Raw genomic sequence first — 26,081 nt, 5'->3', positions numbered from 1 at the left:
CCTGAGCTCCACAGCAGCATCCCACAGCCCAACCCAGCCCGGTTTTTGGCACTCAGCTCTCATCTTTTACCCAGAGCCGAACAGCTTCAGAGCTGGTCAGAGGGCAGAAGGAAAGAGCTCTTCCTTCAGCTCAGACATTAACACAATGGGCCCATCCCCAAGCCACGGAAATTAAATTTTTCTTGTAGAAAAACACAGGATTCATCTCCACTGCTCCCGCGAGGACTTTGGCCTGCTGCACCTCTGTCCCACATCTCCTGTGGGCTCAGTGCCTGTGTCCTGGAAGACGTTGCCCATGTCCACCAGCAAAGCAAAGGGCAGACTCCTCGGTGTGCCACGGGTGCATCCCCAAGGTTCTCTGGTCCAACCTTCCCTCAGACCAGGAATATTGCCAGCACCCAGTCAGGTCAGCCGTGACTTTTTCTGGCCAAGTCTTGACCACTTCCAACCATGAGGACCCTCTACCTCTCTGGGGGACTGTTTTTCTACTGTATCAGCCTTACAATTAAAATATTTTTCCTGTTGTCTAAGCTGAAGCTCTGAAAGTTGTCACACATTGTGGCTGTTGCCCTTTATTTTGTCACCTGGTGCTACCAAGAAGAGTTTGGCTCCATCACCTTTGTACCTGTCCTTCCCAAAGTTGTAGGATGCTCTTAGGCCCCATCCCTCTCCATCCCTCCACACAGGTCCTGTGCCTGAGGTTCACAACCACCTCAGTAGCCTCTGCAGGATCTCCCCTGATTTCTCCACATCCCTCCTGAGCTGGCTGGAGGGAACAGGGTACAAAATCAGATGCACTGGTCCAAACATCTAGTGTCAAGCATGGGAGCTACACCAAAGAGCAGAGCAGTGTTTGTTCAGCTTTGCGGATCAGCTTTCAATATGTGAGCCCATTTGCTGCCGAGCTGTTGATTTGCCCTGGACCAGGAGGTTTGTCTGGTGCTCTGTGACCGGTCACTGCTGTCCCCGGTCCCAGGAGCAGGAGGTTTCACCCACTTGTCTTTGTCTAGAAACACTGTGATCGCGTTAGGGAGAATAGGGCTGCTACACCAATGAGCTGACGCATGGGCTGGGTGGAACTTTCCATGAGAAACACGCGTGTCCTTCTGAAATAATTGCCCCATTAGTTCAGGAAGGGACAAGAAATTACTTGCAAATGGCTCCTATGCAAACACCCCGTCCCCAGTCCTCACCTGCCCCTCTTGGCTCTTCTCCCTCTTCCCCACCTCCCTCTTCCTCACCCTCTGCCAAAGGATGAAGGCGGGGGGGGGGGGGGGGGGGGGCCCCGGATCTTTCCAAGGTGAGAATCCAGTTCATCACCTCCGGCTCTGCCCGTGCCCCGTGCACAGCTCGGCGGTACCCAAGGCGGGGTGGAGGACGCTGGCAGTGGGTCACCCTGCGGAGATGGTCCTCCTCGTCCTCCCCTTGTGTCACTGCCCTGCAGGTCTGCTCAGCAGTGAAGGACAGTATTTTTCACCATCCTTTTCTCCAGCCTTCCCCAGTGCCTCAAGGCTGGCCGAGAGTCAGCATCATTTGCCTTCCTTCCCCAGAACCGGGGAATGTGTGAGCTGGATGAGCTGAGTAAAAATGACCTAATGCAGAAAAGAATCAGAAAATGAGCAATGAGAGGGTCATAACAATGCTTCCCGAATGAGTTAGCGGCACCCAGGGGACTCTTACCGCAGCTGGATTTCCTGTCCTGGCAGCAGTCCAGCTGAGCTTATTTTGTTTCCTTGACAGACAGCATCTGAGCCTGACTGTTTTTATTTTTACTTCAGATGGGCTTTATTTTCTCCTTCTTTGCTCCCTTGGATTGTTTAGGAGTGACATTGTTAATGCCACCCACAGAGGTTGGTGGCACTTGTCCTACAGCCTCAATGCAAGGATGCATCTGAAGGGCACCACTGTTTGCAGCTCCCCTGGGCAGGATGAAACCCCGCACAGCGCAGTGCTGAGCCGGGGACCCCCCGTCGTGCTGCAGAGACTCCCCTCAACTGCCCCATACAGCTTTTCCGAACCCAGCCCCAGGATCATCGTCTGGAAGGACAGGAGCCCTCGAATACATCTCCGCACCCCCCCGGCCCTTATCAAATCCAGTGGAAGCAAAAGTCCCCAAACAAACCCAGACCAGCCCCGATTTCCAGCCCCGCCGTGCAGGTGACCAAAGACGGGGTGTTCCTGCGGCGGGTCTCCGGCCGGCTTCTGGGCATCTCAGCGACCACGTAAGAGTTCGGTGTGCTCCTGATAAGCCTCAGTAACTTTCTGAGCAGGGTTAAGTGACTCTCACAGCAAGTCAGCTGTTTTCACCAGGACGGGGGAATTCTTGTGTCTGCAGTTTCAATATCTAGCTGTTGAGCTATGTTTAGTCTATGGCTATAAAGTAGCCTTGTTTCTATTCTGAGAATATTTGTCTAATCAGGGGTCCAAGGAATTATTTTGCTCACTAGAAAGTTATGTTTATTTGGATAAGTTTATACTCCAGGATGGGTGCCTTGGAAAAACCCAATAAAGGCTGTGCGTTGCTGGAGTGTCTCGGGGCATGGTGCACACCTGTAAAAAAGGCAAACTTTCCATTTTTTGCAGAAATAAGGGAAAGGCTTTACACTCACGGATGCTAGCCAGCTCTGAAATGAGACCCCCCTTGCCACCTGAGTGCTGCTTGCTGCAAAGCATTACACTTCCCTGGATGCTGCAGCCGCTCATCCGTGTGTGGGTGAGGACCAGCGTTGGCCGAGGGGGCAAAACCCCAGCGTGGGATGCCCATGCTGCTCACTAGCTTCTCCCAACAAGTCTTCATCTGAGAGGGGCTTGGCAACTTGAACTGTATTTTCATGTAGCTGCTATTTTCAGAACTTCATTTGCTTTTGTAAATCACAGATGACCCCAACACTCTGGCTGCTACATTAGGAAGCTGATGAAATACTGAGCTGAGGGACACTTGAAGGGTCAAGGCCCATCACCTGGGCCAGGTAAGTGATTCACTAGCCTCCCCAAGACCTTCTGGTTCATCCCGACCCCCTCATCCCTGAGGGTGCGAGGAAGCCGTGATGTTAAACCCAGGAGCTTAGGACATCTTTCCCAGCAGTCTTAACCTTTTTCACCTATGGGGTCATGGCATTTTTTTGAACCTAATAAAGCATTCAGCACTTTCTGGTGATTATACCCATTTTTCCATTTAAATCCTTTCCCCGGGGTGCTTTGCCTTGTGGCTACCTTCAGCTTGGTGAGCTTCATCCCGCGAACAAACCGAGAGCACCCGCGCCTTGGTGGACTTTACCCTGTTTGCACACGACAAACACAGCTGAGTTGTGACTGCTTGCAACTCAGCAACCACTAATTTTTTAGCCCCAAGATAAATCCTTGTTATCTGCTGAGATAAGGCCCACTACAGCATCCTCCCCATTTTGGAAGGCACCGGTTTCCGCATTGGGAAATTGCCTTCGGCCGTTGTGTGAAACAGCAGCGCAGCGGCAGCGGTGTCCACAGGCAGCTGCCTGCACACACACAGAGGCTTCAGGATGAGCCCGAGACAGGCAGTGGCTCTCGCTGCCACCACCCCGTGCCACCCACCACCTTCATGGCCTCGGTGGCGGTGGCTTGGGTGCAGGTAATGGCTTTTTCTCTGCAAAAGGCCACTTTTCCCTCCCCAAGGCCATCCCCAACCAGGCGACCCCCTGGGATTTCAGCGTTGCTGCCCTGAGAACATCCCTCTGGCTGTCAGCAATTCTGCTTGGTTTGAGGTTGTGCCTGACAACTAGGAATTAGGAATACCTAATTCCCATTTTTCATTGTCCAGGCTCGTTGCATTGGCATCGACAACTCAATAATTTCTTCTCTTCACATTCCTTGCAGCCTGATTGGATTTTGCCCTGGATATCTTATTTTGTGCTAAATAAGGACATTTCTGTCCCCCTCCTTGTGTTGTAAGCTCAGTGCCCCCATAACAGCCTCAGCTGCTGCTCCCCATCCCCTAATCCCCTCTGAAAAAGGAGCTGCTCGGGGTGGTGGGGCTGTATCTCCATCCTGACCAATGTCCCCCCAGAACAAACCCCCTCCGTGAGCTGACGTCCCCCCATCCAGTTCCTATCCAGATGCTCCAAGTTTCTCATACGCTTCGCTCTGCGGCACAAAGTCTTGGAGAAGATGGCACAGCTCCTCTCCTGCAGCACAGAGGGGACAAAGCCGTGGCTTCGGTGTCACCGCAGGGTCCATGATGAGATCTGTGCTGCTGCAGAGGGCACTGGCCATGCCAGGAGAACATGGGACGAGCACCCGGCACTTCCACCTCCCGCCCCAGCCCTGCCTCTCCTAGAGATCAAGCACCTCTCAAGCACACGGGGATGGTGTTTGCAGAGTGACTCACACTAACCGGGCAGGCTGGCAATAAATTCTGTTACAGCAATAACCAAATTTCTGTCGCTCACGCAAGGCTATTTCCATTTTCTCCAGGGAGTCACCCCAAGCCGGCATTTCTCTGCCTTTTGCACCCACCGGTGCCTCTGTCCCCTGCAGGGACCGTCTGCAGGCAGGCCGGTGGTGTTTATTCGAAGGCGTGCACCCGATTCCCGCACTGCATGTCCCACAGCAGCTCCAGGCCTTGCTGCCTGCCCTGCCAGATGGGCTCAGATAATTCACGTAAGCGAGGCAGGTTATAGACTCAAAACCAGGAGCGGTTATGTGGGTTGGATGCTCCTGGGCATCACCAACAGCCACAGGAGGGCTCGCTGGACCGGGCGTTCAGGGCAGAGAGAAGGTAACGGCAGGTACCGAGCTGCCCGGTACCACGAAGCCCCCTGAGCCAAGTCCCCCTGCATGGTTCCCCTGGGAGCCCAGGGACACGGAGAAGCGGGGGGGCAATGAAGCCACCCTGCAGTAACAGTTTCCTAACACTGATGGCTTGGGACCGAGCGAAGGGAGGTCAAGAGTCTGTGGGTGATGGAGAGAGGGGGGAAAGGGCAAGAAAATCTGCGTCAAGGCCAGATATGAAGGGAAACCCTCCCAGCTGGGAAGGAGAGGAGATGAAGGCTCTCAGCAACGCTGGGAGAAAGAGGAGGGTCTGGCTGAGGGGACCGCAGCAGCACTCGCAGGGAGGCTGCACTGAGCTGCCGGGTCCCAGCAGCTCCAGGGTCGGTGACAGGGTCGCAGCTGGGACACCGGCCCATGGGCCTCGACCCCAGGGTGCCCAAAGCATCCCCAGGAGAGCCATGCAGGCGTCCCACCAACCCCGCTGCCTCCAGCTGACCCCTGAGGGATCCTCTCAGCTCCGCCTCAGTTTCCCCACCTGGCCATCACCTGCTGGTTGCTTAAGGGGGGAAACACAGACAGCTCCCCAGAAGAGATCGTCTGCCAGGGCGAGCTGTGCCTGGGTGGGATCGCTGGGGCAGCCACACCACCTCCATCCCTGGGCATCAGCAGCAGCGCCTTTGTGCCACACCACCCCACGGCACAGCATGGCCCTGTGACACCGTGAGCACATTTCTGAGCCATCCAAGGCCGACCACAAGCAGGTGATGGGCACCAGACATTTCAGCTACCGAACGCACCATGAACAGCCTTTACACAACGTTTTCATCATGCACCAGAGCTGTTAAAAGCGCTGCGTTTGCCCGGGGAGGAGCAGCCCTGCCACACCGTGCAGCCGGGACCTGAAATAGCACTGCTGGGCTTTTTGTTGCTTCTTTTGGTGTGTCCCCAGAGGGACCTGGAGCTACACTAGGTCACTTATGTTTCTGGGCATTTCCATGTTCAGAGGTTCATGCCCCACCATGTTTAAACAGTGAATGCCATCCCTGGGAGCAGTCTTGTTTTGGGCAAAACTTTCTGTCTTCCTGCAGGGCTACACCCGGGCCTGGCCTCAGGAGCATCTGGCAGCTGCTCTGTCATAAAAAACAGCTCAGAAATTCATGCAACCAGATTTTCCCATCTTTAGCCATGCAGTAACAGGATTTTACGGTCCTCGGTGAAGCAGGGGATGCCCAGCTCCGCCAGCGCTGAGAAACATGCCACGAAGAAAAGGCAGCTACAAGAAATTACATTCTCCTTTTATTTACCTATGACCATGACAATGTATTTTTGCTAGCTGCAGAGATGCTTCGCACTGTAAACTGGGCGCCTGGAGGCAGGCAGTCCGTCCAGCTCTGCCAGGTTCAGCAACAACCCCCGCTTCTCAAAACACAATATTGTTATCCAGAGTCAGGAGAGTGTCTGATTCACAGAGCTGCTTTTCTCCATCACCAAACCCTCCGTCGTCAGGGCATGATATATACACCCAGGCTCCCCCAGCGGCCCGCTGCTAGGGAATGCGTTTTGTCAGATAAAACCTGCTAACTTAGAAAACGTTGTACGCACTCAGAAAAAAAGGCATCCACTCCACCGGAGAACTCCGCCGCGACACACACAAATATTGCACTTGTAATTTCAGAATGGGAAAGGACACGAGGATTTCCTATTACACAGCAACGCGTCCAGCTATAGGAGGTCAATAAATAAACCGGGGGGGGAGTGGGAGGCGGTTGGCTCGCACACCTCCAGCGCAGGGGAAGGACCCGGCTTTCGCTGCTCCCGGGGGGACCTGCCACGAGCGAAGGAAGCGCCAGGCTCCTGCGAGATAGCTGCTTCGGGGGAGCCGGGAGGCATTGCCGGCACGGGGAAGCACAGCAGCGTCACGGGGCTGGTCCAGCTCAGAAGGCTTTTATCCGGGGAAGATATTCATGTTGGTGCTGTTGTCCCCTTGCCGGAGCCCTGCACAAAAGTCCTCCTCCTCCTCGAAGGGGATCGCTCGTCGCCTTCCAGCAACACTCGCAGCTCGGGCGCACGCTTCACAGTAGTCTCATGGGAGCTTCCCTCCTGGCTAAAATCCATGCCGGAGTCACCCCGAAGGCGTCGTACCAGCGATGGTGAGATGGGGCGATGGAGCAGTACCAGACTGCTTGGCTTGTTGGTCCCCTCGGCCTCGTGCTCGGTGCCTTCAGCTGCCCCACACCTGTCCGCTGCAGGAATATGGCTTGGGGGCACGAACGGCAGCGGGAAGGCACACTCCCGCCATCCCCCGGGAAGGCCTCCGCCGCCCGATTTCATGTAAACACACAGCTCCCAGCCTGCCCCGAGAGAGTCCTTGGGTCTACAGTGGGGAGCTGGCTTTCTTCTGGTTAATTATGTCTAAGTACAAGTCAGAGCGGAGGAAGCGCGGGTAGGAGTCCTTCTCCATGAGCCCATAAATCCTCTTCTGCGCGAGGTCGAAGCAGCTGCGGGTGATGTTCTGCAGGTTCTCCTTGGTGTGCTCCCGCGTGTAGGAGTCCAGGTTGACCTGCGGGCAGAGAGACCAGCGCTGGTGAGCGGCTCCACGGGCAGCTGCCGTGCTGCAGAGCCACACACCAGCATGGGAGCCAGCCCTCACCTCCTTGCAGGACTGGATGGCGATGTACTCGGAGAAGATCTTCTTGGCCTTGGAGACCATCTTGGACTGGGATTTGATCTTCTTGAACTCCTCGCAGGCCAGCCAGAACTCCAGGTTCTCCTCGCTGAACTCGGTGCGCAGGAAGGCCCTGAAGGCAGCGAGTCCATCTGCGGGGACAAGGAGACGTCTCTACTCCCGGGTCGCAGGTGGGGAACAGCCCAGCAACCTTGCAAAGGTGCAACCTAAACTACCTCCCTGCACTGTCCCCTAAAAACCCCTTGGGAGCCCTTGTACAAAACAGGCAGCGATGGCATTGCCAGCCAAAACATGGCAACACAAGCCATCCGTGTGCTGAATCTGCAGTCCTCAGCCCGGCTGTATGCATGGAGAGCCGAGGGAGGGAAGCTGGGATTGGAGCAGGGACAGCACTGGGGAGAGGACCCCCTGGCCACCCCTATGGGGGCCAGGTGTAGGACACGACCATGATGCGGGGTGCCCCAGCTGTGATACGCAAGAAGGGGAATGGTCTAAAGCAGCTCCTGCTTCACGGACCCACAGCACAGCTCTGAATCGGGCACAGACACAAATCGCTGCCTTTTCCTCCCCAAGCTGGAGGGGGCTGCAGCCCCAAGCCGCGGCTCTCCTCGGCCCCTGACACAAAATCCACCCCTGGGCCAGGCAGGAGCAGAAGGGTTCAGGCAAGGGGCAGCCTCATTTCTCTTTGTCTAGCCCCCAACACCAGAAGGGATGAATACAGGAAATCCCAGCTTTATCCATGCACGTGTAGGGATATTCCCCCGGCAGCAAACAGGCAGAAGAGACGGGCACACACTTACATTTGTGCAGCAGCAGCTTCTCCAGGGAATCCCCCCACTTGAGAGCTTCCTCGGGAGTGGGCCTGCGGGAGAAGGACAGCGCGTTGGCAAAGCGCACCGCCTGCCACGACGCAGCACGAGCAAAACATTTCCAGCTGATAAAGCAATGCTGTGTGCCCCAGCGGGGCTGGCCCTGGCTCCCACATCCGCACCAGCGCTGCCGAGCATCTGCAGGCAGAGCCAGGCTCTGCGCCAGGCAGCACTGTGGTGGCTCTGCTGGAAGGAAACCTCTGCCTTTAGACGGGCAGGAAGAAATTCCGATATACAGAGGGCTGTGCGGGCAGCCGTGCCGCTTGGGCTGTCTGAGCAAGAACTGGAAAAGCTCCAGGTAATGCCGAGGAAGCTGCGAGACAGCGGGGATTTCAGCCACCCCGTTCAAGCAGCTGGATAAGCTGCCGGGTGCGAGAGCAGGGAGGGCTCGTCTCCGGCTGCTGGAGTGTCTCCAGAGCAAACTGGTTTTTCAAACCATCCTCCGGACAGTTAAAGTTTCACATACAGGCACTGGGAGAGAGCAGCCATTAAGAAAATATCCAGCCCGAGCCGCCGCTGTGCCGCCTCCTGGGCACAGACCTCCCACCCGCCTGGGGGGGAATTTTCAGCCAGCAAATGTTTTTAATGCTCCTGTGGATACAAAAACTGTTTGTCCACAGCTTCCCCGAACGGGGTGACCCCAACCTCCCTGGAGGTGATGTTCAGCCCAGCATGGCTCACCCCAAGCCCCCACAGCCCCCGGTCCCCATGCCACCCGCTCGCGGCACCTACTTGAGCGATTTGAGCACTTTGTCCACCTTGCCGGAGGGGTTGGCCCCAGGGGACTCGTTTCGCCGCCGAAAAATCCCCAGCCGGTTCTTCATGTCCTTGGCTCTAGAGGGAAGAGCAAGTTTTAGCAGGCGGGCGAGGGGCTGAGGGAACACCCAGCACCCAGGGCACCCGCCAGCAGCCTCGTCCCGCACGTTGCCCACCACCCTGTGCCCGCCACCTACTCCTTCATGGTGTGCCGGCGCTGCAGGCTGCCGCTGTGGGGTCTCTGCATGCCCAGCAGCATCTCTGCATGAAACTCCAGTGGCTGGGGCTTGGAAAGGTCACGGAAAAAGGGCATGGCTGCCGGGACGGCCCGCGCAGCGGCTCCCAGCGTGACCGGCACAGCCAGATGCTCGGGCTTTCTGACGCCAGCTCCGTGCCGCGCTCCCGCCCGGTGTGGCCAGCGCGGAAGTGGGAGGGCTCAGCCTGGAGGAGCTTTAAATGCAGCGTGGGGTGAACGAGGCGCGTGTGAGTAAGGGCTGTGTCAGCCCCGCTGCTATTTCGGACGGCTCCGTCGTTGCTGGGGAAACTCAAGGAAAGGTGGAAAAATCAGCGCCGAGGGCGGATAGTGGGGCCTTTCAAGAGACGGCGGGGAAAATAATCACGGCGGGGATTTACGAGGGCTATTTATAGCGCGCAGGTGTCCCGGGGAAGGCAGCGGGGCCGGCGGTGGGGCTGAGCGGGGTGAGGAGCAGAGCGGGACAGCAGCACTTCACCGTGTGCCCCCTGCGGGGACGGGGCTGGGGGCCCACGCGCGACCTGCTGGTCCTCACGCTTCTGCGGTGCCGGCCCGGGACGGGCACGGCCATGGGGACATCTCCATAAGGAGGTGGTTGGGACCAGCAGTGTGCAGCGCGGGTGGGCGCTGGGGCACAGGCACCCCGCGCTGCCCCCCTGCACGGGTCCCCACCCCGCGGCCCCTGGACAGACAGACTGACGGGCACCCGGACGCAGGGCTCCCGGTTCCCCCCAGGAAACTGCCACCAGGACAAAGCGGGACAAAGTGCCCGCTTTTGGCAAGTGCCATGGGAAAGTGGGACCCCCAGCCCAGCCCCAGCCTGGCCCTGCGAGAGCTCCCCAGGGGCCAAGGCAGGGGAGCAGTAGGTGGAAGAGGTGACGGGTGAGGACAGCCGTGGACGATGCTGTCCCCTCGTGGCACAGCCCCTGCATGACACCACGGCACGAAGCGGTGCAGGGGACACGCAGGGAGCACGGGATGCTCATCCTGCACCGAGGTTGGCAGTGCCACCAGGGTGGACGGGGCCCCAGGGTGGCATGGCCAGGCCACCCCCTGCAACCTCCCATGGGTCCCACACCAGTGGGTCTACGCAAGGATGCTTGGAGGAGCCACCTCTGCCTGGCCAAGCCGTGCCCAGGGCTGGCTGGGGACACAAGGGGCGTAGGAGGGATGCAAGGCAAGGGTGTACCCCACCCCGAGTGATGCTATCCGGACCCCCAGCTCTCTCCAGTCCCAGGAGGGTCAAATACAGCAATCCGCTGGGAAAACAAATAGCTGCAACAACCCCAGGGCTCAGTCCTGCAAGGTGCTGAGCACCCTGAAGCAGAGAAGGATTTTAGAGGGCACTCGCCCCCCCTGGTCCCCGCTGCTGTCTGTGCCTTCGGGGGGTGCATGGGTGGTTTCGCTGCCTTCGCATCATCTGGGCTGTGGTCCCAGCAGGACGCGCGTCCTGCTGCTGCCAGCTGCCAGGCACCGGCTCAGCGCTAGCGTGGGAAAAGCGGATCCAAACACGGAGCCTCATGCTCCAAACACCATCTGCCTCCCATTACCACGCTGCCAGCAGTGCCGGCAGCCGAGGACCAGCCGCCACACAGGACGGGCCATCCCACGCAGCACTGAGCAACAATTTTAGCAGTGTTCCCAGTTTAGCAAGGCAGCCGCCGCAGCTCGGCGCCCGGTGGGGCTTTCAAAGCTCTGAAAAGCCCTTGTGTGTGTCCCCAGCACATGTGGGCTGCCTGCACCCGCACAGCCCGCTGCACAACGCCAGCCAGCTGCAGCGGGCAGCTCTGCCGCACACCAGGCTCTGGGGCTTGCAGGTGATCGCGGCTCGTGGGCAGATTTGCCAGCTGTAATACACCAGCAAGCACCACCTAAGGAAGTTCCCCAACTTAAAAACCGCTGCTCCTCTTGCACACTCTTGTAAATAAATTAGCAAGCGGCACGAAACCAGTCTGCAGCAGCCGTGGGCACACACAGCCCCCAGCTGCGGCCGATCTGCGGTATAAAATGCCACGGCAAAAATAATGTTTCATACGAAAGTGGTAGTTTCTGTCTGGAGTCCCCCCTATAAAGCGAGCTGCACCCAGTGCCCTGGCACGGCCACGAGGCCACATCCAGTCCCATCGCCCTGCGCCGCTTCCAAACCATCCACTGCAAAGCGCATCACCTTTCCCTGCAGGAAGCTCAAGTCCTACCTTTCCAGGTATTTTTCGGAAAAGTCCACCATCGCGTGGTACATCCGGGAGTGCCGGCGAGCGAGCAGGGCCAGCAGAGCGTGCCAGTGCTGGGACGGGAGGCGAGTGCCAAACCCCAGCCACTTGCACAATAAATACTCCCCACGGATGGCTGGCAACCAGGCTGCGCAGCCAATAGCCCGCCGATGCGATGCTGAGAGGCTCCCCAGCGCATCCACTGCCATCTCAAGGTGAGGAGAAAACCCTCTCTGCAACCGCCCCTGACCCTGTTAAGCCGGGGGCGGCTGAGCCTCCCCCCGCCAGCCTGATTCCCCCGGCTCAGCGCCGCAGCAGGGACATGCAGATGGGGGGATGTCCCTGCTGCAGACTGCAAGGGATTCATTTTAATTTCAAGTGTTGGAGGGGGGAATAATGGAAAGAGCTAAAAAAAGCCAGCTGCAGCTAGGAAGCGTGCAGGACAACAGTGCCGCTCGCTGGCAGGCAACACGAGTGGCGAAGCCGTCGAGCCTGCGTGCGCAGCCGGCACGCTCAGCCCCCTCGCACCCCCTGAGCCACTCAAACCACGTGCGACTTCGCCACCTGCCCCGAGCCACGTGGAGTGGGGCAAGGCCCAGCCCCGGGCGTCCCTGCAGCCGTGACACCCGGCCGGATCCTGCGTTGCAAAAACCGGAGACGGTTCATTCCAAAACATCCTCGCTCGGCCCTGCCAGCGTGCCTGCCCCCACCCAGCTGCAGCTGCACTTGTGGGAAGCAAAGGCCACGGCTGCCTCGTCCTTGCCCGGACCCACGTTTTGGTACCCCCAAAGCCTTACCGGGAGAGGCGGAGGGGCTGCGAGCGTCCCTCAGCGGCCCCCACGCTCGGTGCTCCCACCACGCTGCCCGTGTGCTGCGATGTGCTGCAAGGGCTGGAGCCCTTCCCGCGGTGGGAAACCTCCCCATTCCTCCTCCTGGCGTGGGGCCAGTGGGAAGGAGGCCCCCAGCTCACGTTTCACCACTTGCATGTACTCTCCCTGAACCCGGCGCTGCTGGAGCAGGGCTCTGCCGGCACTGGGGAAGCTGTTTTCCATTTTCCCCACGCCACCAGCAAGAGCCGGCTCCTTCGTCCCGTCTCTCAAAGCAAGGCAAACAGGGTGCTGCTTCCAGCCGGGCTGTGCGATGCACCCAGCACGCCTCCCACCCTCCTCCCCAAAAATCACAACTCCCTGTTGGAAGTGAGACCTTAGTTCATGCGTGTCTTTGCTGCTTTCTTCCCGGAAAAGCTTGGGGGGACGAGACAGGGGGCCCCTGAGGGCTGCCTGGGCCAGCGGGACTCGGATGAGGTGTCTGACCATGGCAAACAGCCCTGGTACACTCTGATGCCACCACCACGTGACACTTACAGGTTCCTGCTCCGTTTCTTGCGGGAGGTCTCGTCCCCTTCATCACAGCTGCATTCGGGGTCAGCTCCACTCAGCTGGGGGGGAACAGAAAAACAGTCTCTGCATCATCATGCCAGTGCATGCCCACAGTGGCACTCCAAGCATCACCAACCAGCATTGCCAGCATCTCCCGTGGTCTCCACACCCACACGGCCCAGAGCCACCACATCCACAGGGCTCCTTCCCCACAACCACGGCTGGCTGCAGCGATGCAGTGTGACAAGCTCCTCTCCACTCTGGCATGGGCACCTGCCTCCCCCCAGCCATCCTATGCCACCTTCAGTCCGTGGTGTTCCTGGAGCGTCCAAGGAGACGCCACGGCTGCTGGCCCAGGTACCAGGTTCAAGATGCTGACAGTGGTATCTCCGACGGGGAGGACACCCGCATCCCCATTCCTGATGCTCCTATTCCTGCTGTCTTGAGTGGGCACAGGGACCCCTCCCCAGCCCGCAGAGCACCTGGTCCCCCCAGACCCAGGCTGGGCACCCAAAATCAATCAGCACCTGGTCCCCCAGCAGTCCCCAGGCAGGAAAAAATCAGAGCAGTTCAGCCATAATTGAATCATATCATGGCAGCTTTCAAGTCCGAGGAGCAGCCAGAGGGCTCCACTCCCCGACCACTGCCCCAGGGTGGTCTGGGCAAACCAAGGGGACCTCGGATCCACTGCGAGCTCGGGGCAGCACCAGCGCAGCCTCCAAGACACGGAGCCTGGGGCCAGGCATGGGAACCTCTGGGACCACCATAGCTCAGGAGCTCTAGTGATTCATCCACTACTGAGTGAGACTGGAAGATGCTCGCGGCCAGCTTGACCCTGCAACGAAGCTCAGCCCCGCACTGCTGGGGGCTGCAGGGCGCTTTCCAGGATCACCGCCCCGCAACTATGCCGTGGGAACCCGCTGCGCAGCCCCGCAGCCGCAAGCTCGAGGCTTTTGACACTTCCTTCCATTCTGCGCCCGGGTTTCCGGAGTTTATCAGCCCCAAACAATGCAGCCCTTGCAAAGCACCTTCCCCAACCAGATAGGGCCCCGGCAGGCGGGCTGGCCGGGGCGACGCGCAGCCGGAGCACGTTTCCTGCCATTGTCCGGAGAGGCTCCGCCGCGCTCGGGGACAAAAGGCAGCAGCAGAGCTCACCCGAGGAGTCCCAGTGCTCCCGGCCACAATACACTCTTAAAACAACCACCTCCCAGCCCCGACCACGGGAAGGAGGGGAGCGGGGAGGCACACCAGGCGTGACAGCGTTAAAAGGGCCAACAAAATGAGCCCCTCTGAAATGCTCCCAGAGGGGAAATAAAAAAACCAGCACCTTGATGGATGCTCTGGACCTGCCGCTGAGGCCACTGGGTGCAGGTATCACCGGTGCTTGGCAGCTTGGTGCTGCCGCTGGAGAGGATCCACAGGGGAATTGTACATCAGTGTCCTGCTCCAGAAACCCCGGAGGGTTTCATCGAACTAGTCAAAAGGCACAGCCTGACAAAAGTCCCTCCGAAGTGTAGGCAGGGGGACGGCAGTAGCCCGAAACCCTGTGCACGCGGTGGCCCAGCATCATGCCTGGCTCCCCTGCCCGCCGTGGCCCTCAGGCAGCCTTGGCCCCTCCGCAGGCAGCCGGAGGGGCAGGGCAATGGGAGCAGGCAGGGAGTGCCCCAGGAGGGCATACGGGCAGGGGGTTAAGGCACCGGCCGTACAGAGCCAGGCAGAGCTGCTGTAGGGCTGGAAGTGGGAGCACGAGGAGTTCCAGCAGCCACGCTGCCCTCACCGCCAGCATGGGCTGCCCCGGTGCCTGCTCCAAAAAAAGCCGGTCTCATCTGCACCAGAACAGTTTAATCCAGGAGGAGCTCAGTTTGTCCCCGCTGAAAAACATCCACCTAGATCAGCCCAGAAAGCGTAGCTGGGGGCTCTCCGGGGCAGGAGTGGGGTACCTTGCCCGGGTCTCCCCCCAGCAGCGTGTAACCTGCCCAGTCTCAGCCAGCGCTGCAGCAGCCTCTGGCCGCAGAGCTGCGTGCTCCCAGGCTGCATGCACAGCGGCACTGCGAAACCTCTTTCCAGGAGCCTCATCACTGGCAGCCCTAACAGGACACGCTCACCAGGCACTGACACTGACACCACCTCCCTTGCATCTGCAGCGGGTGCAGCAGCAGCGCGAGTGTCCCTGCCACAAAGGTGACCCTTCCTGATAGGATCTGGGAGGGGGTCTGAGCCCCCCAGCCCACAGTTGCTGGCATCAGCCTCCAAGAGGGTTTGGGCTACCATTTTGCACAGCAGCCCCATCTGACCGGCCTGTCAGACTTGTAAGGGCTCTCACCAGCTGGCCAGGGACTCTGAGTGCAAAAACTGCTCCAGGAAACAACATCAGAGGTGGCTTTTCAAGCAGCATGAGCCTGGCAGGAGAAGGGTTAACCCCATCAAGGGTTTAACCCCATCATCTGGCCATGCTTGGTGGCACACAGGGCTCTGTACCAGCCTCTCCTGCCCAGGAGCCAGCTGCTGTGGAGCACCATGTAACGTGGTCCTGAGCACTGCAAGGTGGTCCCAAGCAGTGTGACACGGCCCTGAGCCATGCAACATGGTCTTGAGCCATGCAATGAGGTCCTGAGCTGTGCAACAAGACTCCAAGCAATGCAGCGTGGTCCTGAGCCACAGCCCCGAGCAGAGCAGTACCCACAGCCATTGGCAGAGATCAAGCTGGCATGAGCGTGGTCGGGCAGAGCAGGGTGCTGGGCCAGCGCCGCAGGAAGGCAGGCAGCCGCTCTCAGTGCCCAGCCAGGCTTCACCTGGGGAGAATGGGGCAAGCAGCACTTCTCACACACAATCTCTGCAATGGCACATTGTTTCTTGTAAATATTTGTTATGCAAAAGTACAGCCAAGGCAAGCGCTGCTCCAGGGAGGCACGGGGAGCACCCCAGACAGCCGGCCCCGTGAGCACGGGCCGGCCCCGTGCACAGCTCCTGCTGCACAGCCCTCCGCTGCTCCTCCTTTCTGCGTGTCAGGGTCAGAAATCGCTGCCGACCTCAACCTTTTTCTGAGATGGGCCCTCCACAACGGTCAAAGCCCTGCAAGAGCCTGGCAGGGGCAGAAAGCCACACTGCTCCTGGCATTCCCGAGCACACCGGGGACTCTTTGTCACCGGAGGCTCTCTGGAGCCTGGTTTTTCCCTGTCCCCGCCGCTGCAAGCAGCTCTTTGCAGGTGCAGACACCCGGGTGCACCTCTCCCTCCACCGGTCTCAGCAGACAGCGGCTCTCCAGGACATGGGATCCTGTAGGATCTGGACGCATTGGTTGGAGATGCCCACCCACAGCACCAGCACGCTGGCTCTGGGTGACATCCCCTGGGTGCTAATCATCTCCCAGAGCTGACTGCCAGTGGCAGGGACCTTCCTGGCCCCTCAGATGCCAGCTTTGCCATGGTCATTGAGACAGGGGCCACATGCCAGGACACCTCCACCCCAGGAGCTCTCCCATCCCCATGGCCAAGCAGGAGTCAGCCGCCCCGCGGAGCCAGCGTGGGCTCACGTACCTTCCTGTGGCCCGAAAACAGCAGGGTGAGCTGGTGGATGGAGCCGCCGTTTTTGGCGAGCTCTTTCTTGAGGGTCCTGGGGGAGGGCAGGGCCCAGTGGCCCTTGGTGCCCTGGCTGTCCGAGCAGTTGAGGGTGGTGTCGGAGGTGAAGCAGTGGCTCTTGGCCTCCTGCAGCAGGCTGCCCTCACTGTGGGTCCGGCGCCGCAGGGAGCTCTGTACGCTCAGCGTGTAGACAGGCTGACAACCTGACGTCTCGATCATGCTGCTGCGCTTTGCCTCATTCCTCTCCAAGTAGTGCTCGTCGCTGTCCTCCTCCGCATCCTCCTCATCCTCATCTTCCTCCTCCTCCTCCTCATCCTCCTCGTCCTCGCCATCCGTGGTGCTGCCCGCCATGCCCGCCACGCTCTGGCTGAAGGTGCTGTCGAGCCGCAGCTCGGGGATGACGAAGGCTGGCAGGGAGCTGGGCTGCTCCTCTCCCTTCTCGGTGGCCGCTGGCTGCTTTTCCACCAGGAGAGGACCCTGGGTGGCTCCCAGAGCCTCCCAGGGCTCGGCCGGAGCTGGTGCCTCTGCAGCCAGAGGAGCATCACCTGCTGCTGCCTTCCCGTCCTCCGAGTGCATCTGCCCCGGCTTCTCACTGTCCGTCTCCAGCATCTGCCCAGAAGAGAAGATAAAGAAAGATGAAGCAGAAGCACCCCAAATCTCTCGCTGACCACCTTCCTGGGGAGCCTATCCACTTCTAACACCCCAACCACAAGGCTGGCACCAATTTGTACGGCCCTAAAGGTGCTCCGGTGGGGTGGGACGGCATCGTCACCGGGCAGTGGCAGGTCACCCATCGCTCCCACAGCACCCAGTCCTGGTCCTGACCCCTGGAGCACTGGGTTCCTCCACCAGCAGCGAGCTGGTGGCTACGGGGCAGGAGTGGGATGGGGCCACCCAGCTCCCACCTCCAGCACCCGGCAGCACCGGCAGGTTTGGAGGAAAGCAGAGGGGCTGGTGGCAGGTGGCTCAGCTCGGCAGCACAGCCGGGGCGGACAGGCTCGGCTCCGGCTGCAGCGGCAGAGCCGGTAACATCATCCTTACCCCAATGGCTCCCCAGTGCCCCTGGGAGCTGCTGGGGGGGCTCAGCCCTGCAGAGATCTTCCCCGAGGTCGGCAGGGCAGCAGAGAAAACCAGCAGCTCTCGTCTGGCAGCTCTGGCCCCTCCTGCACCGCATTATTAAATGCAGAAGGGAAGCGCCGGGCTCTGCTCATCTGCAGATTGCCCAAGCTCAGCCTGGCCCTGGCCACGAGCGGCTCAGCCTCCCTGCCCGGGTGGCCCGGCTGTGGGGCTCCCCACAGCCGCCCCGCCTTGCCCTGCGCAGACGTGGCCCTGCAAAACCACAACCGCTCCTACCAGCCCCTTCTGTTTTTTAAGCCTTCAGGGCTGTTTTTTGCCAGCTTTTCCAGAGCAAGTTCTGCCCTTTCAAAGGAAAAAGCCTGGGGTAGCCCATGGGAAAAAACCTCCAAGGTTTCTTCATGAGCAGGGGGAGCCTGCGATGAGCCCCCTCCTGCCAGAGCTGGGTCCTCTCTTCCGTGTGATTTTCCCTTTCTCAGAGCCCATCTGAGCCAAAGCGGTAAAAACAGCTCAGCAGGGGAGAAAGACCAAAGCAGAGAGAAATCCCCCCCCAGGACGCAGTTCCCACCTACGCAGACCCTGTAGGGCTGGGGTGGGGGTTATTGTCCAGGACCAGCCCCAGGTAACAACTCACCCAGCAAGAAATATCACTGCACCCCCAATTAAGATCCAAGCATTTTCAAGAGCCCGATGGCAACCAGAAAGCTGGAGCTAACAAAGCCACCACCCCTGTATAAGTTAGGTTGACTTCAGCTTCAAAAAGAGCAGTGGTCCCAGAATTAGCCCATCCAGCCTCACATCCCAGTGGGAAGAGAGGCAGCCACGGAGCAGACGGAGGCTGTATCCCCATGGTGGTCCCAGCTTGTGACAGCAGACCCCTGAGCTGGCCCCTGGGACAGCCAACCTGCTGCTAAACACCTCCTTGCCCTGCAGAGACGGTGCACGTGGATTATAACCTGCCACTGGATATCACCGGGGAGCTGTATGCAGATGCCAGGCTGCAAAAGCTGCTGTCATCCCCAGGAAATACTCTGGAGGTGTTTGAGCCCCGGCTTCAGCACCAGCGCTTTGCACAGAGGGGATGGCGCAGAGACCATGCAGCACCCGGCAGCATCCGCAGGCACCCGTCTGAGCTAACGGGTCCAAAAAGCGGGACAGATTTCCAAAAGATGCTTGGGTTCAGTGCCGCAGCCAGCTGCCTCCCGGGCAGCACGCAGAGGAGCTCACCCATGTCCACCTGTGCCTTGTCCTTTTTTATCATGCCAAAAGGGCCCCCTTTACACCTCTGAGCATGGAGAGGACCCGCTCTGTCCCCTTCCAGCCTGACTCGCCACAGGCAGCGATTTAGCATCACCTGAACTGCCCCAGCAAGTCTGAAGACTAAAATTCAGAGACCATCATGTCCTCAGCCCCATCTGCGACATCTGCCCCCTCCCCAAAACAGCTGGACTTGGTGGAAGGCACAAAGCGAATGCTCAGTTTACCCCGTCCTTGGGGCTGTTTCACTCCCCCCATGGTAATTTCTTGTAAAAAGGGAATGTTTCCAGACTTGCCGTGCAAGGATGCTATTTGCACCAGTGTGTGTTTTAATTATGTTGTTTATGTCTTATTTGTGTTGCCCTCACTGTCATCATTATTTCATGAAATAATGAGGAAAAACCCACACAGCCCTCATTCACTCCCTGCAAAGCCCCAACAGCTCCCTATCTGTCCAGTCCTTCTGCTTAATATTGCTGGTTGCCCGCATCAGATAAGACCCTAGAAGGAAATGAACAGGCTCCTTTAAAATGAGAGACATTTGGGGATTAAATTAAATCCCTGCACTAATTCAATCAGAGACGCTGCTGCTCTTCAGTGGCACAGAGGATATGAGCAGGAGCCTTGCCACTGAGCGAGGTTTCCATCTCGGGTTGAAAGCATCACTGGGGCTGTGAAATCCTGTCCTCGCAGAAAGGGCCATGGCTGAGCTCTGCTAAACATCACCCGATGGTGGGGGAAAGACAGGGAAGGAAAGCGGCAGGAATGCCGTCACAGCTGGCCAGCAAGCCCCATCATGGCTGGAGGCACCAGGGACTTCAGCGGCACGAAGCCAAGGGCCACCTTGCTGGGCAAAGCCAATTTGGGCCAGCGAGGACAGGGCTGTGACCAGGTTGGCTTTCCACCATCCTCATGGCTAAGGGACTGCTGGAGGAGGCAGCAGATGGAGTGTGCTGGTTTTGGCTGGGATAGAGTTAATTTTCTTCATAGTCGCTAGTATGGGGCTGTGTTTTGGATTTGTGCTGGAAAGAGTGTTGATAACCCAGGGATGTTTTCGTTCCTGCTGAGCAGTGCTGACACAGAGTCAAGGCCTGTTCTGCCTCTCACCCCACCAGCGAGTGGGCTGGGGGGCACAAGGCGTTGGGAGGGGACACGGCTGGGACAGCTGACCCCAGCTGACCAAAGGGACATCCCACACCCTATGGCCTCATGCTCAGCATACACAGCTGGGGGAAGGAGAAGGAAGGAGCTGACGTTCGGAGTGATGGTGTTTGTCTTCCCAAGTCACCGTTAGGCGTGATGGAGCCCTGCTGTCCTGGCGATGGCTGAACACCTGCCTGCCCCTGGGAAGGAGTGAATGGATTCCTTGTTTTGCTTTGCTTGTGCACGGGCTTTTGCTTTCCCTATTGAACTGTCTTTATCTCAACCCACGAGTTTTCTCACTTTTACTCTTCAAATCCTCTCCCCCATCCCACCGCAGGGGAGTGAGCAAGCGGCTGGGGGGGCTGAGCTGCCGGCTGGGGTTAAACCACTGCATGGAGGCAGTGCTGATGCTGTCTGAGCAGAGAGGTGAAGGGGACATCTGTCCTTCCACCTCAAGGACTGAGCCAAAGCATCCCATGGTCTCGCTGCAGCATGGGTCCCTCTCCCTTGGCCAGCAGCAGTAGCTCAGGAGCCAGTGGCCAACATCTGGATCTCCCCATCCCCAACATCTTGGTCTCACTGCTCCCAACATCTGGGTCTCCTTGCCCTCAACATCTGTGTGTCCCTATCCTCAATATGCAGGTTTCCCTGTTCTCAGCATCTGCATCTTCCCATCCTCAACATCTGGGTCTCCCTGTCCTCAGCATGTTGGTCTTCCCATTCTCAACATCAGGGTTTCCCCATCCTGAGCTGGGATGGCCTAGGGGCTTTACGACATCCTCCTTGGAAGACCTCACACTTCACTGTTTCAGTTTCTATTTCAGACTGAGTGGCCAAGGCAGCATGTCCCAAGAAGAGGAAGAGAAAGTAGAAGAAAGAGCTGCCTCCAAGCCCCCAGACGGCTATCAGGGATAATTTTAGGGAAGGAGGGCGATTGGTCTGATTGGTCTGCAACAGCAATAGAGTCCCTAATATCCATTTCCCCATTGAACAAGCCTCAACACACCCCAAAAAAGCCAAACATTGCCCTGTCTGCTCCAGCATCCTCCATCTCTGCACCTGTAACCCACTGCCTGGACTCCCTCTGCCTTGGGGCATCACTCACTGACTCAAAAGTTTTCTTGAAACCAAGGCAGGACAGAAGTACTGCAAACCCTCTGCTCTTCAGTCTGTAATTTGATCGGGTTTTTTCTGGTTGCTGCTGCTCTGACGCCAACAGAGCAAATTTCAACGAACAGACATGGGTTTGTCAGCGTGGCCTCAACTTCTCCAGCAATTCTTTAAATAACGTGCCCTTTCTGGTGGCCCATGGCCGGGACTTCCAGCTGGGAAAACACCAGCCACAGAGTCGGCACAGCTGGGAGCTGAAGCCTGCAGTGGCCTTCCCCCAGCGCTGCCAGCTCTCATGCTGCCAGAAGTGCCGTGATATGTAGCATTCCCTTAAATCCCCAGCTCTGGGAGGTCAGGGATTTTTTTGAGGCTCTCAGCTTCTTATTTCAAAACCTCTCCTCCTTGCAGTCTTGGAGCCCCTGTGGCTCAAGTAAAGCCTGGACACAAGAAAACCGAATTCAGCCTTTTCTGGCTCCTGACATGGATGCTCAGGTTTTGCAATGCACATCTTTCTCTTGCAGTAATACTGGGGAAGAGGAGACTAAACACACCTGGAGAACTGCAGCGCCCTGCCCCCAGGCAGCTCCTCAGCCAAAATCGGGGATTGGGAAAAGCAGGAAAGCCCCTGCAGGTAACACCCTGTTGGACATCGAGCTGAGCGGGAGAGTGAGGGACACTTGACCTCACGCTGCTCCAGCTGCGCCCTCACCCCGGGAGGAGTTAATGGACCTCCCAAGGTACTGCTGGAGGAGCTGCTCTCATGGGCTGTCCCCAGACCATGGCAGCCCCATCCTCCCTGAGTCCCATGGAAGAACTTCTCTGGCTCCTGCTGCTCTTAAATCTACCTTTGCTCAAGGTGCCTCACCTGTCCCCAAAAGCATGTAACTGTTGGAATGAGACCAAGTCCCTCTCCAGGGGGATTTCAGGGAGGGTGCAGCCAGCTTCGCTGCTGGCAGTGCGTTCCCTGGGCAGAGGTAACATCCCTCCCCAGGGCAAATGCGATGCAGGAAAAACAGTGCCTGCATCAACCAGGGAAACATCAACGTTTCCAAAGTAGGTTTTTCCTAAAGTGGAAGAAAAAGATTACAGTTTCAGTTCTTAGCATGGGACAAACTGTGCCCAGATCCATCAGATCAGAAACTTCTAACTGGCCCTGTGAAACACTACCAAAACCGTTGATGATGAGCATCTGGAGACTTAAAAAGTGACCACTAAGAACCAAGTAAGCACACGGCTACAGGAAGCAGCATCTAATACACAGCACAGATCTGAGAGGAAGAAAACGAAGCCAGAAACACAAAGCAGAACCACTGAAATGTGAGAAAATTTTCATGGGAGTCATTTTGAAAGTGCTCACAAGGGGCATCCCCGGGGCAGCTCCACTCCTCGCCCTCCTTGGGCCACAGCAGCTCTGTGGGGCTGGCCACAGCCAAGGGCTCATTGCACAGCTGGGTTTTCTACCCATTCCCTGCTTCATTAATGAATCGATGAATAATTGATACAGAGCAATTAGTGCAACAGCAAAAGCAAGCACAGATGTATAAACCCAAAGAGCAGGATCCAAAGTGCGCCTGGGCAGGGTGGCGAGGGTGGACGTAAGCCTCTGATGAGATGCCCGTGGTGGTGTGAGCATTTGTACCACGCAAAAAACCCTGGGCTTGAAAGGTGTTGGAGCCCTGGAAGGAGAAGTCCTTCTCTGCAGGAGGAAATGATCCCATGTCAGCAGCCTGTGCTAATCCCATTACCCCATTACTGTCATCCCCAATTGATTGCTCTGCAAACGAGGCCTGACCGGGGTATCGCCCAGCCCTGCCGCTGCAGTGGCCGCACTCTGCACCTCTCCCCCGAGCCACTCCGCTCCCTGCAACACAGCGGTAAACAGGAGCCGATGCTTAATCGAGGGCAACAGCCTTTACCCGTAGCAGAGGGTGTGCAGGCGGGAGCCCGGTCTGCAGGTGTAGCTTGCACCCCGCGTTTTGGGATCAGCTGCTGAAGGTGTCAGCAAACAACCTGTGACAAAACCTCCCGATGCCACGAACTTCAGCCGAGCAGCTGGAGTTAACATAGAATTGCTACTGCCGCAGCACCGAGCTGCCAGCCCCGAACCGCCAGCCCCGAACTGCAGCGGCCCCAGCAGTCCCAGCTCTGGACCCCGACCTGTCCCCTGCCTGGTGCCCTCCATCCCCACCGAGGCTACAAGCCCACACACAGCTCTGATTTCAGTGGTAAGGGCTGAATTTATTGGTTTGTCCCCAGTGCCAGTAAATGGAGGGTTTCCAAAAGGCTGTAAAAGCCCTGGAGCAGAAAGCCCATGTTGTCAGCACACTGCAATGCTGCTCCTGCAGCGGGAGCCAGTCAGTGCAGATGGTACAGCCATACACAGCCCAAATTTGCAAGGGAACCTCAAAAACTCTCCATCGCTACAAACGCCCCCTCGTTCCCCCCAGTGCTGCTCGTTACCAACCCTTCAAACCCAGCCTGGCAGTGAATGAAGCCGGGCAGGAGCCACAGGTTCCCCAGGAGACAGCAAGGTCCAGCCCAGCACAGGGGTGCAGGAGGACCAGCACGGGGGAGCGGTGCAGACACCTTTGATCTAAAAGGACACCAGTGCTCCCGACGGCGCTGCGCTGCTGCCTCGACCTGTGGCCGGATCCTGCCCAGCGAAAGGTACAGCCCGCAGGCTGCACACTTAGAAAGTAAAACCTACCAAATCCAGGCTCTCAGTTGCATCCCAGCTGCATGGGCCGAGCGAGCGGCATTTCCCTCCGGCGGCCCCGGCCCTGGTCCCGACATGTGCCCGCAGCTGCGGCTCGGCAGATGCTAGCGCAGCGCTCGGCTCTGCCTCTGCGGTTATTAATGTCTGTGTCAAGCAGCAGCTGAAGCCGCCCCAGCCTCTCCCAGACACCGCTCCCTCGTGCCCCTCGTGCTATTTACAGCTCTGCTAGCGATCCCTGGAGGCACTATTACCTGCTGATAAAAGTGGACGACTGCTCTGTCTTGAGTAAGAGCTATGTATCACCCTGAAACCCGCCGCATTCACTTTTGCAGCTCCCCTTCTCCTGCCCTGTCCTGCCCCGGAGCGACACCAAGCCACAGACTGATTCCAGCGCTTCCTGCTAAATGAAACTCTGCTGCAGGTCGGTGGTTGGGTTTCTTCCCAAGCTACTTTCCGTGGAAAAGGGGCAGCTCTGAAGCGGGAGATGCTCTGCAGTGTGGCGCTTTGCCCTCTGCACTGCAATCCCCTACAAGTGGCTCTACCCGAACAGGCAGGGAGAGGGAGAAAAAACACGCAGGAGGGCGTACGGTCTCCGTCCGGGGGACAGCCCACACTTGTCCATCTGCCCCTTCTCTCCTACAAGGGCCAGTGCCCTCTTGCGACACTCCCATACACGCCGGGCTGGGAACCCGACTGCCTTGGCTGGACGTGTCTCTTCCCGGTATTACGCTTTATTGACCAAGACAGGCAAGTTGCCCTGATGGCTACAGAGAGAGAGCACAGTGGCGCGTGTGTGTGCACAGCTGCTGTCGCAGCTGTTTGCCAGTGGCTGTCTGCACCACAGCCACCGTTCGCTGATGGGTCCTCACTGCTGCGGTGACAAGCTGTGCTCAGCTCTCCTCCAGCATGGACTTCGGGCACACAGGTGAGCCCCTGCTCCCAGCCAGCTGTAGGCTCGTGGATGCTCCTGTGATGGAGCAGGGGAAATGTGCTGCCTCCTCTTCCTTGCAGGTAGCCACAGCTTTGCGGTGGTACAGGAAACGTAAAAGCTCCCTCACCCGGTCTCACGGGACACAGAGCTGAGCTCAGCTACGTGATGCCATCACAAATAGCAGCAACGTGGCACGGCCACCCCGGCAGCTGTCGTCAGCACCTATCCTGCCTGCACTGCCAAAGGGAGCTGTGCCCAGTGGGTCACGTGCCCGGTGGGTCTTGTGCCCGGTCTCTCCACGGGGCCACCTGGCTGGCTGCAGGGCTGCGGGCACGCAGCCCAGGGATGTCACCACGCCAGGGTGCCCGGCTGCCCCCGGGACTCAGAGTACCACCAGCCCAGGCTCCCTGGCCCCTCTCAGGCAGGAACGAACCCAGCCACCGTCCAAACCTGCACACACCCACCGCACTGTGCCCATCGTTTTGGTGGTGCAGCTCCAGTTTGCCCAAGCCAGGCACCAGCTACTGCCTGCAGCCTCCTCAGCCTGGGTAGCCCGGCTCCGTGGGGTGAGCACTGTGGGAGCTGGTGCTGGAGGTTAGCGAGATGATGTCTGGGTCATAAATATCCTTGGCAGTAAAAAAGCAGAAGGATGGGAAAGGGGGAGGAAGAAGCAGATCTCATAACTGGCATTCAGCCCACAACGCTCAGCATCCTTTCCCTGCCTGGGGGGACACGGTACTGGTCAGCAGGAGAGTCTCTCTACAGCATTATCTGCAGGGGCCGAGCATTGTCCCCTGTGCAAGACGAGGGAGGTGACAGCAGGAGCCTGAGCTGATGCATTCAGCCACTGCACAGCCATCGTGAAGGACTTGTTCCAGCATCACTCGCAACAGGACCGTGAGGTCGGCACTGGAAGCTGTTGCTGCTGCCGGCACAGACCACGGTAAGGAAACAACCACCATAGAGAAGAGGACCTTTCAGAGCAGCTCTGCGTGCAACTGACACTGACAGCAGAAGAACCCCAGCGGTGCCAAGCCTCCTGCAATCGTGCTGGTCAAGCCTTGCCCTGCCACTCCATCAGGAAGGTGCCTGTTACGGAGCAGGATGCCGAGGCTGACGGAGGGCCTAGGGGACCCCACGGGGGGCACAATGAAGCCACGCCTCCCACTCCCACACTGCTCTGGGCATCACCACCCAGAGCCCCTTGGCATTTTGAACACATCCTTTGGCTTTGCAAAGATTTCAGGGTTCGAGTAACTTTTGCAAGGACTTACTTGAACTTGGCTTCAGAGTCTGCCCAACCACACGCTCACAGCCCCCCATCGTGCTAGAAGAGAAGAGCATCAGCAACTACCTGAAACAGGAGCCATTTG

At 58.4% G+C, this 26,081-nt stretch overlaps 1 protein-coding gene across 5 annotated transcripts in view; it reads right to left on the bottom strand.

Annotated features, from left to right (window-relative positions):
- Window positions 1-6,029: 6,029 nt before the first annotated feature.
- RGS3 (regulator of G protein signaling 3) overlaps window positions 6,030-26,081 on the bottom strand; it is an 87,312-nt gene continuing 67,260 nt past the window's right edge. For 3 of the 5 annotated variants that reach the window (XM_072883295.1, XM_072883296.1, XM_072883297.1), the window contains 6 exons: window positions 16,436-17,086; window positions 12,885-12,958; window positions 9,034-9,135; window positions 8,233-8,294; window positions 7,397-7,563; window positions 6,030-7,306 (listed from right to left, as the gene is read on the bottom strand). In XM_072883295.1, the coding sequence (XP_072739396.1) occupies window positions 7,121-7,306; window positions 7,397-7,563; window positions 8,233-8,294; window positions 9,034-9,135; window positions 12,885-12,958; window positions 16,436-17,086 (1,242 nt within the window). In that variant the 3' untranslated portion in view covers window positions 6,030-7,120. Of the gene's footprint in view, window positions 7,307-7,396; window positions 7,564-8,232; window positions 8,295-9,033; window positions 9,136-9,254; window positions 9,462-12,884; window positions 12,959-16,435; window positions 17,087-26,081 lie in introns of those variants that run through there. The other 2 variants (XM_072883298.1, XM_072883299.1) reach the window with 2 other exon arrangements.

Source organism: Ciconia boyciana, chromosome 18, assembly GCF_034638445.1.
Source record: "Ciconia boyciana chromosome 18, ASM3463844v1, whole genome shotgun sequence".
NCBI classification, from domain to species: Eukaryota; Metazoa; Chordata; class Aves; order Ciconiiformes; family Ciconiidae; genus Ciconia; species Ciconia boyciana.
The sequence above is the reverse complement of the archived record's forward strand: the minus strand, read 5'-3'. Positions and strand labels throughout refer to the sequence as shown.